General features: G+C 40.9%; 1 protein-coding gene across 2 annotated transcripts in view; it reads right to left on the reverse strand.

Moving 5' to 3' along the window:
* ATP2C1 (ATPase secretory pathway Ca2+ transporting 1) overlaps window positions 1–17187 on the reverse strand; it is a 78957-nt gene that overhangs the window by 12431 nt on the left and 49339 nt on the right. For both annotated transcript variants that reach the window (XM_074945579.1, XM_074945580.1), the window contains 8 exons: window positions 14065–14160; window positions 13884–13973; window positions 12033–12137; window positions 9112–9268; window positions 5492–5662; window positions 4347–4444; window positions 2739–2789; window positions 1719–1885 (listed from right to left, as the gene is read on the reverse strand). In XM_074945579.1, the coding sequence (XP_074801680.1) occupies window positions 1719–1885; window positions 2739–2789; window positions 4347–4444; window positions 5492–5662; window positions 9112–9268; window positions 12033–12137; window positions 13884–13973; window positions 14065–14160 (935 nt within the window). The remainder of the gene's footprint in view (window positions 1–1718; window positions 1886–2738; window positions 2790–4346; window positions 4445–5491; window positions 5663–9111; window positions 9269–12032; window positions 12138–13883; window positions 13974–14064; window positions 14161–17187) is intronic.

A 17187-nucleotide genomic window follows, 5' to 3' on the forward strand; every position in this document is an offset into this window, starting at 1 on the left:
CAATATATTCCTTTAGGGAATAATCAGCTTGAAGAGTTTCAGAGGGGTTAGTTTCAGAATTTAAGGGTTAGAGAATGACTAAGTTAACCTATTTGAAATCTATAAGGCTAGTTGAGGAGTTAATATATACTCTAGATTAGATGGCAGTGTTTGACTCCAGGGCTTCTATCTAAATAAGACAATAATATCCCTATTCTTGTCTTAATGAATACAAGCAAGGATAAATCAATCAATCAGTTACATAGAAGGAGCTGATAATGCCTGAAAAATATTTTTATCTGTAGACATTTCAATAGTTTGTTGCTTTTCTTTTCAGAAATAAAATAGAGATTAAAATCCTCAATATTGGACTTTTTCTAAAAGATGCTCTAGGAACTATTTTGGCAAAGTTTGATGGCCTGTGTTGTACAGGAGGTCAGACCAGACGATCACAATGGTTCCTTCTGGCCTTGGAATCTATGAATAGGAAAACACTTGTAAGTGCTGAAGTGTATTATTCATGCAAAAGTTGGCTAAAGCCCAGGAAGAGTGTTCTGAAATTCTCCTGTTCTATTTTCCCCAGAGGTAATGAAAAACAAGTTCAGTTTTACAAATAGCTTAATCTTAAAGAAAAGGTAAAGGGTGGGTGAGAAGGTAGAAATCAGAAGCACAGACTAGGAATAGGAAGGTAGAGTTTGTCAGGGAATGAGAAATAGTACTAGCGTAGTGCAACGGAGTGTACTCCTGCTATACTATAAGGATAGATGTGTTCGAGTAATTTCTTTCAAGAGGAGATGTCAGACATCCCCGAGCTCCATTTGCATGGGGCTGGAGACTCATCCATCTATCTTGTATTTATTTTGGTTTAAGCAAAATACCACCGCGGTTTCTCTCAGCTAACAATGTTTTGTAGGAATGACTACAAAACAAAGAAAAGTGTAACAAATCAAAGATTGTCAGCTGCAGCTTTCAAAACAATTACTTTTACTATGAGATTTTAGTTCCTTCTTGGAGGAACAACTGCAACATCAGCAGGTACACTTCGATTTATCTGAACATAAAAAAGTTCAAACGTTTCTTATATTTAAGCTAACTGTGCCTACGCTAGACGTCTCTTTCAGTCTCCCATCACTGCGGCGCCACTTGTTGTAGTGCAACTACTACATACCAGACACTTTTGTTTTTTAAAGCACGTAACTCCAGTGTGGTCTAACCTGGCTCAGAGCAGTTCGTATTACAATGGTTAACATATGGATGTCCTTTCTGCACTGCACTCTCAATTACCAACATTCATACCAGCAGAAAGTGTTAATGGGAAAAAAAGTTCAGTGTAGACTAGGCCTAAAGGCTTAAATAGTTCTAATACCAATATGCATTTAAGAACAGACTCCCTTCTCCTCCTCCAACTCCCTCCATAGAAATCTGCATACTCTTGCTGACAAGCTGCCCAAGTGCTTATGAAAGGTAACCAGATAATATAAAAAGCTTATTTAGAACCCATGAAAATAATGGTTTGAATAAAGGCATTAATGTTTTTTAGACTACAGTACAAGCTAATCAACACTAAAGATCTATTTTCTTAGGATATGCATAGGAATTTGTAAGTTAACTGCAGCTAAATAAAGAAGAAGAAAGTATCCTTTTGCAAAGTATAGTTCATTGGGGGGCAGGGGGAAGTGATTTCCTAATGCTTATTTTATTTAAGACTTGTTGAATACTTGCAAAAATTAGAAACGTACATTATTGTCTGAAAATCATCATCCACTAGGATCATATCAGCTGCTTCCTTACAAACATCCGTTCCAGTCTGCCCCATTGCCACTCCAATATCTGCAGCCTTCAGAGCTACAGCATCATTCACTCCATCTCCCGTCATAGCTACTACCGCACCATTGTTTTGTAAGGACTACAAAAAAGGAAAGAATTTGTTTAAGGCAATGATCAGAGCAATCTGGTCCACACCACTTTCCTGACAGTCTAAGATCATGTCATCTAATTATAAAAATGGTATTATGTTCCCATTTAAGTGAGCTCTTACCTGTGATTTCTCCTAAAGAAACCACACCTCAATCTAAAGTTATTGTAATCCTTCCCAGGAAGCCCAACTAAAAACCTATGCTTGTAGGGAAGTGAGAGCTTGCTCAAAAGTTGTATTTAAGAAATAATCAAAAAGAGCAAATAAAGTCCATGAAGATGACCATGTGTTTATATTTAACACTGTTTTCCTATACTTCTCTCAATTATATTCCAACTGTTCCTAATGTTTGATTTCTTCATTATCTTTGCTCTTTTACTTGTGCTAATTGTTATCTTGAGAAAATCTGTTTTGTAGTCCTGCTTTATTCACTTTTCTTCTAATGTTTCTGTGTCACTTTAGCCATTTTCTTAGCTTCAGAACTGAAGCATTACCACAGAAGTGGCTTGAAATTCATGCCTTTTCATTCTGTTTGGGATGCAGCAGAAACATGGATTCCCATACGTTTCTAGTGAATTCAACTGCAGTGTGACAATCTCAGCTGGCCCTCTGGCATCTGAAAAAGTGTTATGCTGCACAACAGCAGATACATGTAGTCGCTCCGCTGGGCATTGTGAGGTTTCCCAACTTGTCTTCTTTTCAAATAAATTTCTGTTTCACAACCAAATACATTTCAAATTTATTTCATTCTGACATATCTTAACCTGTTACAATTTTAGTAAATACATTACAAAATAACGTCTATAGCAGTTGTCCTGCACTTCCTACTTCTGGAGAAACATACCTTTACGATTTTCAATTTATGCCTGGGGCTGGCTCTGTAAAACACTGCAACCTATCAAAGGAAAAGCATAAAGAATGAGCATTGAAAACTTGGGAAATTAAGGCTGAAACTTATACTGTAAAATTAGATGATACAAAAATACTTTGAATACCAAACTATATCCCCATATAATTAGCTTTCAAGTAGGAGCATTCAGGGAGTTAGGTTTATATTAATCAGATTAGATGTTATCCATATTTCAATAAAGGTCACAGATTAAGAATGCTGCAGTCCTCATTTTTGCAGACTGGCATTCTTTTGTAAATAAAATATTTTGGAACAAAAGAAGTTGTGGAAGAGTCAAGTTTGAGCCTCAAACTAACTTCGTGTTTTTTTTAATTTTAGTAACTGAACATTCACAACTGCCAAAACTGCAAACTGAATGAGGTTATTCATCAGTCAAGCAAGTTAACTATCCTTTGCAAATAACTGGTTTGTTAGAGGGAGCTCAGGGATTGATTAAAAATTAAAAAAGGCATGGAAATTTTTTCATAAGAAGAGACTAAGACGACTGGCATAGTCTAGAGGTAGTGAATACATGACAAAAGGTATAATGAAGAGTATGTACAAGGTTGATTGGGAACTTCTATTCATCCTTTCCCATGAAACAAGAAGGAGGCCATTCAATGAAATTGAACACATCTATTAAAGGAAACCTCTCAATGCACAATTAATTCTTTGCCATAAGGTATTAGAGGCTAAGATCAGCTGCACTCAAACTGATTATACACATAATGAAAACATCTGAAGTTAAATTAGTAAGGTTTAAAAAACCCAAAGTTTGGAAGGGATATAAAGCTTCATACTTCATATCATATGACAACCTCTAATTGAGACAGATCAAGAAAAAGTTTGGGGCAAGCTATTCCCTATCTACTGATGACTGGGTTTCTTGCACCATCTTTTGAAGCATCTGGACATGGTCAGACTAAGGGCAGGTCTACACTAAAAGCGCTACATCAGTGCAGCTGCAGTAATGCAGCTGCGCCACTGTAGCACGTCTGGTGAAGATGCTCTATGCCAACGGGAGAGTGCTCTCCCGTCCACCTCCGCAAGAGAGGGAAGCTATGTCAGTGGGAGACACTCCTACTAATATAGCACCAGTGTGGACAGCGCTTAGGTTGCTGTAATTTGCGTCGCTTGGGGGTAGGGTTACAAACCGTGGTTGGACAAATACCTGGAGGTTTCATCACATGACATTTCTTTAATTAAAAATTAATCTTTAATTCCTGGAGACTCCAGGGCAATCCGGGGGTTGAGGGGGGGTGGAGGGGGTGTGTGTCTTTTTCACACCCCTGTGCAATGCAAGTTAGATCAATTGAAGCAGAAGTGTAGACTTGCCCCATAGTGAACAGCTGGCCTGGTCTGCTATGACAGTTTCCACGTTCCTAAATTAGAGGGTTTGGCTTTTCATAATTTAATGCATCATCTTTCTATTAAAACCATCTTGTCAGTTTCTTAGGAAATATTGCGGTTTAGTTTTTTATAAATAAGAATGCTTCTCTCAGCATAGGCTACACCCTTTTATTACATTACTGTAATTAGTCGAAGGGAAGGGGTTATACTAACCTTTGGTACTATTTGTGAAAGCTGTTGAATATCCAAAGTATCTATTTCTTCTCCTGAGAAGGACTGTGAATTTTTGGAATATAACCCAAGGCGACTAGCTGGAAAGAGGGGAAATAAAAATAAAGTGATTTAACAGACTACCAGTTTTTCTAGTATACGGTATACAAGATTATTTTGTGCATCTATTCATGTTTACTACATGTATGTTTACTTCAGTAGCTTCATAACTTTTATGGAATCATTAGACTGGAGTAGTTACCTGAACTCTTGAGAAATAACAAAACGTGTCATGAAGTCTATTCTGATTACATGTTCATATTTGCATCAACATCTAGAGGCTTCAACCAGGTCAGTGCCCCATTGTGTTAGGTGCTGTACGAACATAGCGAAAACAGTCCCTGCCCCAAAGAGCTTACAATCCAAAAAAAGGAATAGGAAATTAGCAAATGGATGCAAACAGGTAGAGAGAGGATGGGGTCATAAAATGGGAACTTTTAAGTGTGTGTGTGGAAAAGATAAAAAAATCACTCAGGCAAAAGTGAAATTTCAATCTAATTTAACTCCTTTTACAAAGCTTTGTGATCAGCCCACACAAAGAATCCCCCTCTGTAAACCAATAAAGTACAGAAGTCATGTAGATAACTTGTTCAAAGTTAAAAAAACTTTCAACTTGAAATCCAGTCACATATACAAAAGAGTTCTCGTACCATACCTGCTCTGAGTAACCTGGCCCAGTTTCCCAAAGCGCTTGCTGCTATGTGAAAGGCCCCCCACAGACAGGGAAAACTGTACAAAAATGAACTGTTAAATTGACTGAGCATACACTAGTGCTAGATGGGGAAAAAAAACACACTAAACTAAACCAAAATTGTCTCAATTACAGCAAACCTTCGGTATAAAAACAATTTTCAGACAACTATACTTTAAAGGGATACTCAGTTTAAACTACACGCTTTCCTGTTATATCACATCTGACAATCTTAGGTCTACTAAAATACAAACTGTACACAGTCTATTCATTTGTAAATTTCACAAAACACTTCTATTTTTTTATTTGCACCACATAAACCATTTTAGAGTAACATTTAATAAGGTAGTTAATGGCTTCCAACAAGTCAAAATGAGAGAAAGAGGTATAGTCATACCAATAGCAATCGCAGTCTCCTGTGAATCTCCAGTAACCATTTTTATTGCTACTCCTGAAGCAATAAGTGTAGTGACAGCTTCTTTTACACCAGTCCTTGGAGGATCAATTATTCCCACCAGCCCCAAAAAGGTAAGCTGTCCCAGCTCAGGGCCAGAGGCTAGGGTGAGAACTTTACAAAAACAAGAAAAATAAGTTAATCTTTTAAAACTAAACAATTTAATAACTAACCAGCATAGTACATTTAACAGCAGCCCCCCTTCCAAAATAAGGATTTCAACCACACACCCTATATATTTTCTAAAAGGATAAAAGTCAAATAAATTTGTATTTGAAAAAAGACTGGATGATTGGTGCACACAGACTGCTGGCCCAAAGCAGCAAAAAAAAAAAAAAAAAAAAAAAAAACACACCTCACACGAATAACTTTACCCATTGAAATCAATGCAACTATTATGTGCATATTTGCAGGACAGGGGCCTCATTCAGTAAGCAGTCTACAGTAGAAAGTGAGATAGTGCTAGCACCCTCAGGTCCCCATTCAGAGAACTGTAACAGCTGTTAGATATATTCTGGTTTGCTTTTTGGTGCCTTGCCTCTCCAAGGAGTTTTGGAGCACATACTCAGTAGCTCTCCTTGTGCTTCCAACCGAGGCTACAAGAGGCAGTGCGGGTCAACACCTCTCCAGTTCCTCCTCTTACTGCAAGCCTACTGGATCTAAAGCAGAGGGGAATACAGATAGGGACCGCACACCTCTAGGAGCCTCCAATTACAGTAAGTAACCTCCATTTCTTCCTGAAGTGATGGTCCCCATGTATATTCCTCAGTGGGTGACTACCAAACAGCATTCAAACTAGAGGCAGGTGCAAGGAAACTGGCAGCAGAGATGTTTGTAGTACTGTTGTTCCTATGACTGCATTTGCCACTGCTGCTTGAGTTACAGCGTAGTGTTACATGAAACTATGGATGGAACTCCAAGTCACCGCTATGCAGATGTCTTGCATTTAGAAGCCCTCTGCGAGGATATGTTAAAGGAGCACTCAAGGAAGATATGCCATTGTAGAGAAACAATTCTTTGTCTTGATCTTCACGCCTGAGGATATGAGGGAGACCTTCAAATCTGAGCCATTCTTTTTAGGTGACAAATCTGAGGAACTGTCTGATTGAGGTGTTATTAGAGGAGGTTTTGGAAGAAATTGATAAATTAAATAGTAATAAGTCAACAGGACCAGACAGTATTCACATAAGAATTCTGAAGGAACTCAAATGTGAAATTTCAGAACTACTAACTGTGGTATATAACCTACCATTTAAATCAGGTTCTGTACCAGATGACTGGAGGATAGCTAATGTGATGCCAAAATTTTTTTAAAAGCTCCATAGGCAATGCTGCCAATTACAGGTGTAAATCTCCAGCGACTGCAGGGAGGATCTTTGAATCCTTTACAGAATAGAGAGGCTAGTCTGTCTTTTCATTAAGAAGGTTGGACTCAAAGGGGAGGTCTTGGATAATATTTTGGACCTCTCTAGGGAAGTCCAACGATTGAAGCCTTCATGTGACCAGTCCTCTGGCTCAAGATCTGGATGCTGTATCTGCAGCATCTCCCACAGCCTGGGGAGCCATCTTTGATACCAACCTTCCCTCGTCCAGAGAGGACTGGAAGTGGGCTTGGTCTTCCATGGGTAGCTGGTCTTTAAAGTCCACAAGCCTGGTGTTAAAAGCATATGTTGCTAATAAGGCTTGGCGATTAGCAATACAAAAACTGGAGGTCTGCAAAGGAGAAAACTTTCCCACCCAGGAGATCCAGTCTCTTTGACCCTTTATCTGCTGAAGTAGATTTCTGGTAGTGTGGCCAAGCTCTTGCCGCAGGCAAGGTGTAGGGGCTCAAGATGGTGTTTTCTGAACTGCTCTGGCCAGTTCAGATATGGCCTCATTGATTGGGGTAGCCAAAATGCCCAGAAGTTGATGGTGAGGGTCCTGGACCTCCTGTACTGGGATTTGTAGATCAACAACGACCCTCTGCAACTATTATTGATGTTGCTGTAGTCATGTAGCAAAGAAGGCAATGGAGGAGTAATGGCAGCATCCAGGGACGATGGGGAGGCTCCTGTTGGAAGCAGGGGTACTAGCAGAACTGGTTCTGGTTCTTCCTCCTCATACACCAATGGACAAGAAGGGGAGGAATGGTACAAATCCTGAAAGGGGTCTGAGTGGCTACCATTGGGGTCCTGAGGATCCCAATAAGACCAGAAGTAAGGATCTATTGGTCACGGTGGCCCCCACAGGAATCAATACCAGTTGTCCCTGATTGGGTCATAGCTGGAGAAATAGTAAGATCTCACATGTCTGCCAGGACTCCTTTGCCTTCATGGAGATACTGGTGCAGCTATCTCCTCTGACTCCTCCAATTCAGAGGATGGCTCCATTTGTAACAGTGGTACCATCAGTACTGAGGCACTCCAGCTCAGTGGATGGAGATGGGCCTCTGAGACAACGGTACCAGTTCCTCCTCTGGAGTAAGGATGTCTTTCAGGAGGGCATGGCCTGAACAGAGTGGAGACTGCAGGTAGGGGAGGAAGGTCTCTCTGTACAGCCCACAGTACGAGAGTTCTAGTAAAAACTCCTGATGGACCAGTTCTGATGACACAGATGGATGATTAATGGATAAGCGAGGCAGCTCCGATGATGAGTCCAGACCTGCACTCATGGATCGGACCGATGAGAGTCTCTCCCCATTCTCCCCCGCAGTCTCCGTCGGAACTAACATCCCTTTTCTTCCGTGTCTTAACCTTCAGCCTGGGGGTCTTCAGCAGAGCCAGTTCTGTACACATCATCTCACCCAACCTGGACCAGTTCGGGAAGGAAACGCATTTCTTTTGGACAGTCTGCTTGCAGGAGCTGTCCTTGTGTTCATGTAAGTGTCTTACTCTCATGGGGGACCTTATGTAACAACTCCTTGGGCTTCAATGTTAAGGGCTCCACTCTGAGGTTCGTACTTGGAGGGCCACTGTTGGTCAGCTGAGGCTGATGTATAGGGGGTGGGGAGGGTCTCCCAGGTCCATGCAGGGCCTTATAGCCTCTTCAATCAGGAACTTTCAGTCAGAGCTCTCAGGCTTCTCTAGTTCTGGGTAGGAAGGATTTACACATACTGCACTTAGAGATATGTGCCTCACCCAGACAGTACATGCACCTCTGACTCAAACAAGGGTCTCTAACTCAAATGAGATGAAACAAAACAGAAGAAAACAAACAGTGGATAACCTGGGATTATCCAAAAAACCCATAAACCAATTCCTGCAGAAAGAGATGACTGATAGTTAAGTGGTAATGAGTCATATCTCTTGGGTGGTCAGACACATGAGAAGAAACTGAAACCTGAGGTACAATGTGTCAACATCCACTGTCAGCCATGTTATTACTTAACCCTTAAACTAAAGTGCAAGTTTCATACCTAGTCCTAATTTGAAGAAATTGGTGAACACAACAAAACCAGAAAAGGTTGAGTTCAGAGTTTTAAAGGTCTCAAATTGTGTTTTTTTTCTTACTACGAAGAAGTGAGTCAAGTAACACATTTAAAGGGTTTATTAACCTGTAGAGATGGTACGCTAGAGCGGCCTTACCCCTAAGTCCTGCAGAGCCCATAGATATCTTCTCTTGCTGATACTGTTCTCTCTGTTGTTGGGTGAGGGGCAGGGTCTGCCCCTTGCTGTTATATGTTGTACAGTATCTAATCACTTGTTCATAAGCACCCTTCATAAAGCAAATCTCTGGTTTGTCCTAAGGAAAAAAATATTCACACATGAATAACTACATTCCTCTAACCTATAAAATACATTCTGAAATGTAAGAACTAACTAATTCATTTAAAGCTAAAATCTATTTTCAGAACAGTGCAATTCTAAATACATAATATATAAATTAGTAGTATTACCAAAGCATTTAGAAAGCCCTCCTGAAATTAGGGCATTTTATTAGGCATTGTGGATACACACTAATTTTTCAGGACATGAACTGTCTAATGTGCAGTAGGGCTTGTCTCCACGTACAGTGCAGTAGGGCTTGTCTGTATGGGCAGCTTGACAGCAGCGCAGCTGCATCAGTAGCACTTTAATGAAGAGTTTCTCCCTCGGTGTAGTTGATCTACCTTGCCAAGAGATGGGAGCTATGTTGGTAGGAGAAGCTCTGTCGACATAGCACTATCTACACAGGGGGTTAGGTCAGTATAGTTATGTTGCTATGGAATATGGATTTCACACACCCCTGAACAGTTATTCTGATATAGGTCTGTAGAGTAGACCTGTCCTAAATAGACAAGAAAAAGGGTGAAAAGGAAACCTCAGTTTACAGATTCATAGCATCTGTGAGTCTCTCACTGAATGGTATTTTCTCCAGCTCCCAAATCATGTTTTGTGGCTCATTTCTGCACCCTCTCCAATTTTTCAACATCCTCTTTAAATTGTGGACAAGAACTATACACAATGAGTCTCACCAATGCCACACATACAGATGAAATCATCTCCTTACTTCTACTCACTACTCCCATTTATACATCCAAGGATTGCATTAGTCCTTTTTGCCACAGTACCACACTGGGATCTCATGTTCAGTTGTATGCCCACTATGATCCTTAAGTCTTTTTCACAGTCACTGCATTCCAGAATACAATCCTTTATTCTGTAAATATGGTCTGCATTCCTCATTCGTGGATTTATAACTTTGCATCTGCAAATTTTATCAGCGGTGATTTTATATTTACTTCCAGATCATTGATTAAAATGTTCAATAGCATCAAGCCTAGTTCCAAACTCTAACTCCAACCAGAAACATCCCCATTCACGAATGATTCCCATCGAGGACTATTTTTTGAGATGTCCGTTCTTGATCCATTTAATGTGTACTCAATACTGTGTAGTCCTAATTTTTTCATCAGCAAGTTGTGTAGTACAAAGTCTAAATATATTAGACTTATGCAGTTACTTTTATCAAATTTGTAATCTCAAAGAATAAAATCAGGTGAGAGATCTGGTTTCCATAAAAACATTTTGAATGGCACTAATGGCAAACAGATGGGAAACTGCAGCACAGAAAGAAGCCTGTGGCAGAACCTGGAACGGAATACAATCTATCTACACTGCAACTGAGTGCAATTTGCAGCAGGGGTGCATGTACCCGTGCTAGCTTTAAATCTAGCTAGTTTGCTAAACATAGCAAGGAGAACACGGTGGCATGGGCTTCAGTATGGCCTACCCAGGGAGTCAGGCAGGCTCATACAGCTTATGCCACTGTGTCTTCCCTAGATTAAAGCTAGCACAGGTATATCCATACAAACTGCAAACTATACAAACCCCATTTGCAGTGCAGAGGTAGCCTCAGATCTCCTGAGCCCACATCCAAGGCCTTAAATTAGAAGGCCAGCTATCCAGTCAAAGAAATATCTATGTTAAAATCCTCTATACATTATACAAATAAATAGAGTTTAATTGTTTCAGGTCTTGGTGAAGCCAGGATATTAAGTTATTGTTGGTAGTCAAGTTGTTTGTATTGTAATTTTCCCCAGTTGACCTTTGTTTCAGAGATCAGCAGGGGGAGTAGTGAAAAGGTTCAAACTTAACAAGAACACCAAAACACTGAGGTTAGGGGAAGAGATTACCTGTAGTATACGATAGGGAATCCTGTCATCCTCCTGGCTTCCAAGGTAATTTTTAAAAAGTCAAATCTAGGCTGCTATGCTCTCCTTAGTTCTTCTGCAGACTCTATCCTAAAGCTGATGACTTAATGCCCTGAAAATTTGAAGCAGTGCAGCATGGAAAGTGGGCAGGCCACGAATTAGAACCTTTCATCTCCACAACTAGAGAGTTTCTGGTGCTATTTTGAAGCTTTAACAGCAAGCTAACTTTTTTGCCGTAAGCACTAGGGAGATATTCCATAAATCCAGGATCCATTGCCTTCCATGACACATACTGTTTAGGAGCCTATGGCTACTTCATGCTGGTCAGACTTAACAGCGATTCTTACTTTCACTTACACCAAAATATTCTACCTCACACACTTTTTTTTTTTTGGGGGGGGGGGGGAAGAGGAGGTAAACATACAGATAACTTTCTCCATAACATATCTATTTTTCCCCATTATTCCAAATGAAATGGTTATTTCACGTAATAAAATTCCTTTTTCTATTAAACTGATATATTCCTTCTTGCCATGTAACTACATTGCCAAGAAAAACATCAGAACATAAACAGAATCTCATGAGATTTCTATGGAGGAGCTCAAATTTAGGATTTTAAATGTTTAATTTCACTGTATACTTGCACAAACTCCCTGTAGTTTTCAACAACCACTTCAGAGACAGAAAATTAAACTAGTTTCACTACCAAACTTTCTCCTTCACACTCACAGGTGTAGCGCTGTGCTGCTGGCTTGCTACTCCCTTCCTGTACACAACTTCTGAAGTTAAACAGAGATAGCTCGTACACCATTTCCTGTGCTCAGGAAGTTACTTAACATCACTGGGTGAGGAAATAGCCACGGAAAAGCCTACCTGTTGTGTCCTGTGCACACATTTAACAGCCATCCATTTTTGCTCTGAGCTGAAGGGATACTCTGCTTTTCTAATGTAGTCCTGCTGGAGTCCATCTAGACCCATCTGTGTAAAATGTAACAGTAATATCAAAACCATTTTTATTCATTTAGCCAGGCTACTAGCCTTTCAAGTCACAAGTTCAAATGGCTCATTTGCATTCTTAGTTATTTATAAACCCATTCAGTTTTTATTTCCCTATTAAAACTAAAAGCAAGTCACACTAGTCCAGCTTAGATATAAGCTTCGATAAACACCAATGAGCAAACCCACACCTTTTCATATTTCAATGTCAGTCACCAACAGCATATTTTTTACATTTTCAAATCACATCTACTTTGTTCTTATACAGTATTCTGCTTTTCATCCAAAGACCTCAGTGTCTCATAGCCATACCTAGGTGCAAACACAGATCTTGCTGTGGCACACTGCTCTTTAAAACATATCCAACTTCTAGAGCACAGATACTTTAGTATTCGATAGCCCCTTCTCCAGGTTTTAAAAAGCACTTTACAATGACTCAAGCCTGCATACCCCTGAGATAGGCATGTGTTACCTCTATTGCATTTCTGGGAAACAGAGGCAGACATGTTAAGTCAGCGGTTCTCAAACTATGGGGCGGGCTCCCAAGGGAGGCATGGGACTGTCATGGGAGACAAGAACTGTGTGTGTGTGAGGAGTGTTTTTAAAAAAAAGAGCTCTGGCTGTCAGCTCCAGGTGGCTGGGGCTCATGCAGAAGGGCTGTGCACACCTGGGAAGCGGGAATAAAGGAGACAGCTGGAGCCCCACCACCCAGGCTCGGGCTCTCCTCCCCCCCCACATGCCTCAACAGGAGGTAGCTCTGGGCTCAGGTTTTCCTTCCCCCACACCTGGAGCCGTGGGGCTCCAGCTGGCAGCAGTAGTACAGAAGGTTTCAAGGTAGCACTAAATCTGCTGTGAAGAGTGATATTGACAAATATCACTTTTCACATTCCCACCCTTACTTCTGTGCTGCTGCAGCACTGCATTCAGAGCTGGGCACCCGGCCAACAGCCGCTGCGCTTTCCACCCTGCCTTCGGAGCTGGGAGGTGGCATATGAACTTGGGGCCCGGGGTGGCATGAATGACTACAGACACAAAGAAGAGGGGCCCAATCAAATAAGTTTGAGAACCACTGCATTAAGTGACTTGCCCAAAATTATAAAGCAAGACCAAACAGTCATAGAAAGATTAGGTACCGGGGTTCACTGTCACCTGCCCAAGTAGTCTTAGTACTTCATTGGCACAGCATATAGAGGAAATCTTGTTTAACCAAAAATTACTCAACTGAAATTCCCTGTATCCAACACTTAAATAGCACCTTTCAGAGTTGCAGCATTAAAGTGCCAGTAAATGAGCAATTGCTTATGTGTTACTGTTTTATCTTTTCTAATTCACTCCAGCTTCAAAACAGATGCTGATTGGTGCTAGTCCATTTATCAAGTAAACTAAATGACAACTTTAAACTGTAAACGGTCAAAAATTCAAAGTAAAAATAGACAAGTTATCAATTACTTTATTCTCGATATAAGTTAAATTTCATTTTTGAACCATAAACTTAAAAATCAGATCCAAACATGAAAATGGAACTGAAGTAAACTCATGTTAATCTCCTATTCATTATCTAAATTGTTAGGATTCCCAGAAATTTTTCATAATAAAAAATTCTTTATATGGAGATGAGGTTTTTTCAGTGAAAACATACTAACTATTAGTGCTATAGTTAAACACTCATTCCTACAAACTTAATGTTTCTGACATGTGGAGAAGAACCACCATGAATTCGGTGCACACCTTCATAGCAAGTGCAATTAAGGCCCCTTCTGTTGGTCTTCCCATTAGAGTGCTGTTTCTAATTATGGCATCATTGCACACACAACCTGCCTAAAAAGACAAACAAAACAGAGGTCAAGGCAATATACAGTTCCTGTACTAATTCAATGAAAATAGATTGCTTACTGTGTTGAGATCTTACCTCAACAATTCTGCTAACAGAGGGGTTGTTATACCCATGAATAACATCACCATCCAGCACGACTTCTCCAAACCTGTTATAGCCTACTCCAGTAACCTGTAAGACACAAAACAGCATAAAATGGAAGCCTGAAAGGCAAGATTACTAATTTGTTTAATAAATCCATAATCCCCCATACAGATAATGGAATATGAGTAATTTAAAAATGGAACAATTATATCAAGTGAAAAGTGCACGCACACAACATTTCCTAATCAGCTTCTACTGCAGAGGGTTTAGGTTAAAAAGAGTATTTAACTCAATCTGTGAACAGTTTAATATTTCTATAGACTATCAGACCACAACTTCCAAATCTGTAATTCAAATTCAGAATTAATTCAGTATTCTTCAACTGCTGTATTCTTACTGCTTATCAGTGGTAAGCAAAAGCTTAGGATATTGGTTTCCCTGCCCCTCAGGACCTGCTAGCCACTGTCTCAGACTAGGTCTACATTAGCACTTTTGTGACATAAGTTACACTGACAGAAGCACCGGTGTGGACAGTGCTATGTCAGAAGGAGATTCTCTCCTGCAGATATAGTTACCGCTGCTCATTGGGGTGTTTTAAATTATGCCAATGGGAGAGCTCTCTTCTGTCAGAATAGAGTGGCTACACAGAAGACCTTACAGCAATACAGCTGCGCCACTGTAAGATCTCTATTGTAAAGATAGCCTTGCTCTCATTCACCATCCCCCAAGGGCAGTTAAGTGGATTACAGTGCATACCCACTGCAGGGGGTCAAGCAATGAGAGCCAGAAGTATAGCTACAGGAAGTGGGTTGCCTGAAGAACAGCAAAGCAGATGAGGCCTGGGAGAGATTAGACTGAAGACTTATTAATTTATATTTATTAAGTATCTGTATTGCAGTAGCACCTAGAGGCCCTAATCAGGGGCCCTACAATAATCCCTTAGGTTAGTAGTGTGGGTATTTGGTTTATGTGTCCAGGTTTAGGATTAAAGTTCCTTCCATGGAAGCATCTGGTACTGGTCACTATCAGAAACAGGCTATCTAATTAGATGAACCATTGATCTGAACGATTGTGGCAGTTTTAGTTTAAACCCTATTTAGAAACATACAGGAAGAATTTAAAACTAAAATTCAGAAGCCTTTTCACTCATTTCCCTCCTTTGGGGCATGACTGTGCTCACACTGAAGTTACTGAACCTTAACTCTGGGTATAAAGAAAAAGGAGTACTTGTGGCATCTTAGAGACAAACCAATTTATTTGAGCAGAAGCTTCCGTGAGCTACAACTCACTTCATCGGATGCATTCAGTAGAAAATACAGTGAGGAGATTTATATACACACAGAACATGAAAAAATGGGTGTTTATTATGCACACTGTAAGGAGAGTGAGGAGACTGTGCAGGGGGAGGGGGGGGGAACACGACCTTTTGTAATGATAATCAACGTGGGCCATTTCCAGCAGTTAACAAGAACATCTGAGGAACAGTGGGGTAGGGGGGAATAGTTTTACTTTGTGTAATGACTCAACCACTCCCAGTCTCTATTCAAGCCTAAGTTAATTGTATCCAATTTGCAAATTAATTCCAATTCAGCAGCCTCTCGTTGGAGTCTGTTTTTGAAGTTTTTTGTTGAATAGCCACATTTTAGGTCAGAAATAGAGTGACCAGAGAGACTGAAGTGTTCTCCGACTGGTTTATGAATGTTATAATTCTTGACGTCTGATTTGTGTCCACTTATTCTTTTATGTAGAGACTGTCCAGTTTGACCAATGTACATGGCAGGGGGCATTGCTGGCACATGATGGATATATATCACATTGGTAGACGTGCAGGTGAACGAGCCTCTGATAGTGTGGCTGATGTGATTAGGCCCTATGATGGTGTCCCCTGAATAGATATGTGGACACAGTTGGCAACGGGCTTTGTTGCAAGGATAGGTTCCTGGGTTAGTGGTTCTGTTGTGTGGCGTGTGGTTGCTGGTGAGTTTTTGCTTCAGGTTAGGGGGCTGTCTGTAGGCAAGGACTGGCCTGTCTCCCAAGATTTGAGAGCGCGATGGGTCGTCCTTCAGGATAGGTTGTAGATCCTTGACAATGCATTGGAGAGGTTTTAGTTGGGGCTGAAGGTGACGGCTAGTGGCGTTCTGTTATTTTCTTTGTTAGAGCCAGAAGAGTTCCCAGAAGTCACCTACTACAGGACAGGCCTATCAATCTGTTTCTTCACTTCCGCAGGTGGGTACTGTAGTTGTAAGAATGCTTGATAGAGATCTTTTAGGCGTTTGTCTGTCTGAGGGGTTGGAGCAAATGCAGTTGTATCATAGAGCTTGGCTGTAGACAATGGATTGTGTGGTGTGGTCTGGGTGAAAGCTGGAGGCACGTAGGTAGGAATAGCGGTCAGTAGGTTTCCGGTATAGGGTGGTGTTTATGTGATAGCTTATTAGCACCGTAGTGTCCAGGAAGTGGATCTCTTGTGTGGACTGGTCCAGGCTGAGGTTGATGGTGGGATGGAAATTGTTGAAATCATGGTGGAATTCCTCAAGGGCTCCTTTTCCATGGGTCCAGAAGATAAAGATGTCATCAATATAGCGCAAGCAGAGTAGGGGCATTAGGGGACGAGAGCTGAGGAAGCGTTGTTCCAAGTCAGCCATAAAAATGTTGGCATACTGTGGGGCCGTGTGGGTACCCATAGCAGTGCCGCTGATTTGAAGGTACACATTGTCCCCAAATGTGAAATAGTTATGAGTGAGGACAAAGTCAAAGTTCAGCCACCAGGTTAGCCGTGACATTGTTGGGGATGGTGTTCCTAACAGCTTGTAGTCCATCTTTGTGTGGAATGTTGGTGCAGAGGGCTTCTACATCCATAGTGGCCAGGATGGGGTTTTCAGGAAGATCACTGATAGACTGTAGTTTCCTCAGGAAGTCAGTGGTGTCTCGAAGATAGCTGGGAGTGCTGGTAGCGTAGGGCCTCAGGAGGGAGTCTACATAGCCAGACAATCCTGCTGTCAGGGTGCCAATGCCTGAGATGATGGGGCATCCAGGATTTCCAGGTTTATGGATCTTGGCTAGCAGATAGAATACCCCAGGTCGGGGTTCCAGGGGTGTGTCTGTGCGGATTTGTTC

This window comes from Natator depressus, chromosome 2 (assembly GCF_965152275.1).
Source record: "Natator depressus isolate rNatDep1 chromosome 2, rNatDep2.hap1, whole genome shotgun sequence".
NCBI lineage: Eukaryota > Metazoa > Chordata > Testudines > Cheloniidae > Natator > Natator depressus.